General features: G+C 38.2%; 1 protein-coding gene across 1 annotated transcript; it reads left to right on the forward strand.

Moving 5' to 3' along the window:
• The first annotated feature begins 224 nt into the window (after positions 1-224).
• On the forward strand, positions 225-1,356 carry LOC129741175 (uncharacterized protein K02A2.6-like). The gene is made up of 2 exons (XM_055732885.1): positions 225-940; positions 984-1,356. Exons 1-2 carry the CDS (start codon positions 225-227, stop codon positions 1,354-1,356), a joined length of 1,089 nt encoding a protein of 362 aa, XP_055588860.1.
• Positions 1,357-3,886: the final 2,530 nt, after the last annotated feature.

The raw sequence follows: 3,886 nt of genomic DNA on the forward strand, positions 1-3,886 counted from the left end.
AAACACTCAAAACCAGACGAAGAGTTTATCATTGCATCGGTCCAGCTGGAAGAAGATGTGGAGATCCCGCTTCAAGAAGCCATCACTTCGGTTCCCATTACATTTAAAATGGTCAATTCATCGAAAACGGTTGGCCATCAAACATCTACGAAATTGTTAACCCAGCAGTGAAGCCATTTTTCCCCCATCGTGATGCTCTCGCAATCATCAAAAACTGCATCATGATGTCGAATCGGTTAGTCATCCCAGAATTCTACCATCAACGGATTCTGAAGCAACTTCATCGAGATCATCCGGGAATGGAACGGATGAAAGCTCTAGCCCGAAGTCATGTTTACTGGCCGGAAATCGATGACGACATTTCAACGTTTGTGATGAAATGTGAAATGTGTGCTGTTCATGCCAAATCCCCACCGAAGACTCCTCCTCAACCGTGGCCAGCAACACATTCTCCTTGGGAACGCATCCACATAGACTTTGCCGGTCCATTCAAAGGTCTCAACTTCCTGGTTGTCGTGGATGCTCATTCAAGATGGCCCGAGATCTGCACAATTGTTCGATCGTTTTGGGATTCCATCAACGATTGTTTCCGACAATGGCACCCAATTCATTTCGAAACAATTCGAAAACTCTGCGGGAGGAACGGTATTCAACATTTGCGGATTTCGCCTTATCATCCACAATCAAACGGTCAGTCTGAAAGATTCGTGGATTCCCTCAAGAGGTCTTTGTTGATAATCAACGACTGGCAAAACATCCACGAATCCCTTCAAACGTTCCTGCAAGTTTACCGATCAACTCCAAGCCGTGTCCTGAATGGTTCCACTCCAGCTGAGCTCATGATTGGCAGAAAAATCAGATCTATTCTGAATCTTCTGGAGGTCATGACCGAGACATCCGACAGCAAATCAGGGACCACGACCACATATACTAACAACTGGTGCTGCGGTGTATGCCAAACTATACCGCAACAATTCGTCTAGGAAGTGGGTTCCTGGAAAGATTCTTGAAGTGATTGGCAAAGTTAACTTCAACATCCTATTGGAAGAGCATCATGGCAGACGGAAGCTGATACGTTCACACGTCGACCAGGTCAACCTTCGGTATCCAGGTGATGCAAGTACTTTGGAGAGGCAGTCTACACCATTGAACATATTGGTCGATATGTTTGGAATTCAAGCCCGGTCAAGCCAACCATCTTGTACATTAAATGTTCCAGAACCTGAAGAAGATGATCCACAACCACCAGCCGGAGAATCGATGTCGATGTTAGCATGGAAGACTAAAACGATTCTTCTGTTTCCCTCGAAGATGAACCAACACCTAGACGTCCCCAGAGGACATCAGGCTGCCTGAGAGATTGAACTCTTACCTGGTGTTCTGGGAATAAGGAGGGAGATATGTTACCACAGTAGGCATCGACTTATGCTACCGTGGATACCAAATCAACTAGTGAAAATTATTCATTACAAGTCAGGCCCACGTGCTATTAACACGCTATCCATCGTTCTCTTTAAATAAGAAATTAATTAGTAATTAACAAGTTCAAGTATTGTTTTAATAAAGAAATACTTCAATCATGTTTTGGATGCAGTTAGCACTTTTGATTTGGTGTGGCTTGTGATATAGCTCAGTTGGCAAGTCTGTTGTCTCCTGAGCAGATGTCCGTGAGTTCGAGCCCAAGAGTAAACATCGAACACAGTTGTACCGGATAAGTTTTTCAATAACGATCCGCCAACTGCAACGTTGATAAAGTCGCGAATGCCATAAAGATGGTAAAACGACTATAATCGAAACAAAAAAAAAAAAAAAACTTTTGATTTGGTAATAATATTATAATATTTCACGTCGAAGCTATGCTATTCGAAGCCTTCTGATTTGATTTGTCAGTAAATTAGGTACAGATTAAAAGTTGTCCATTATCACATTGGCATATGAATATCAAAAATTTTGATTCTTTGAGTAAATTTCCCTTAAAAATCATTGTTATTTACAAAGGGGCCTGGTATCATATTAAGCTATTGTAATGGTACCCTGTAAACCCTTGAAAGGGTTGTTTGTTCGGCTCATTTATGAATCGGATTACGGTCCAGCCGATCCATCAACTGAAATCCAGCCTGATGCTCTGCTGTTATAAAAGATGCTAAACTTTAAAGAGGAAGACGTGTCTGGGACAGCACCCAAATCCAACAGAACAGGAAAATTCGTCCCTTTGAGAGCCACCATTTATGTGGCCAACAGAAAAAAAACGACTCCCAACATGCATCCGAAAGTTTATGGTAAACGCCTGCCGATGGGATGCTGTTTTTTTTTTACTGGATCTCCACAAATCTGACGACCTGAATCTTGATAGAACCATTAATCTTACCGGGGGTGCGGGTGCTGTTGAATTATTCCCTTTCGGGATAATAATGGTGACGGTGGTGAATAGAAAAGGGGTTTTTCTTAGTTTTATTGAAAATAAAGGATCATTCTCACCGGAAAAGATTGCAAACCGATTGGGTCTATTTTTCAAATAAACACTTTTCAATTTGTTATCTGCTCTACTTCGCTTTCGCCTCGGCTTCGAGATAACATTTTAAGCCGTGTAGCTCCTAGCTCCAGTAGGAAATGTTGGTTGGCTGAAGGTTGGATGAATCTTCAAAAGTTTTTGTCCTTTCGATATCCAAATCAGAAAGAACGGTTGAATTTGAAGCAATCTGCTTAGAAAACAAATAAGCCATGCTTCAGATTTGTTCGAACAAATTGCATAAATCAGAATTCCTAGAAGAAAAGTTTACTCAATTGATTAGCCTCGCACAATAGATTCTTTCTGGCGGCCGGACAATTAAAATCCCAGCATTCTTCCAGCCAGTCAAAACAATACCGAGAATTGATGCCAATGTTTTCAGAATCACATTTTTTCTTCATTCTTTCTTGCCTTCTCTAAGTTTTTCTTTCAACAATAAAAAGATCGTCGCTGAAAGAAAAATTCCGGCTAAAATCATAAAAACCTTTCCCGGAATCGCCGATGAGTGAATGTAACGGTTGAGTTAAGGACAGTGTGGTCGAGCGAGAGCCACCGAAACCACGACAAAGTAACATTCCGATGAATATTAAGTAAGTAATTCGCCTTTTTCATTGTCCGAAAGAAAAAAGAAAGAAGCGGATTAAAAGTAGGAGTACAGTACTAGGCGCACGAATTGTGGCCATCCTTATATACTTTTGGCAATTTAGAAATTAAAATATTTTTTTTTATTTAATATTTTCACTATTTTTGATTCATTAAATGACAAAAATGACAAAAATGACAAAAAGACAAAAATGACAAAAATGACAAAAATGACACAAAAATGACACAAAAATGACACAAAAATGACACAAAAATGACACAAAAATGACACAAAAATGACACAAAAATGACACAAAAATGACAAAAATGACACAAAAATGACAAAAATGACACAAAAATCACACAAAAATGACACAAAAAAGACACAAAATGACACAAAAATGACACAAAAATGACACAAAAATGACACAAAAATGACACAAAAATGACACAAAAATGACAAAAATGACACAAAAATGACACAAAAATGACAAAAATGACAAAAATGACAAAAATGACAAAAATGACAAAAATGACAAAAATGACAAAAATGACAAAAATGACAAAAATGACAAAAATGACAAAAATGACAAAAATGACAAAAATGACAAAAATGACAAAAATGACAAAAATGACAAAAATGACAAAAATGACAAAAATGACAAAAATGACAAAAATGACAAAAATGACAAAAATAACAAAAATGACAAAAATGTCAAAAATGTCATGTCCAAAGTGTCAAAAATGTCAAAAATGTCAAAAATGTCAAAAATTTAAAAAATGTCAAAAATGTCA

Source organism: Uranotaenia lowii, chromosome 2, assembly GCF_029784155.1.
Source record: "Uranotaenia lowii strain MFRU-FL chromosome 2, ASM2978415v1, whole genome shotgun sequence".
In the NCBI taxonomy this organism is placed as follows: Eukaryota; Metazoa; Arthropoda; class Insecta; order Diptera; family Culicidae; genus Uranotaenia; species Uranotaenia lowii.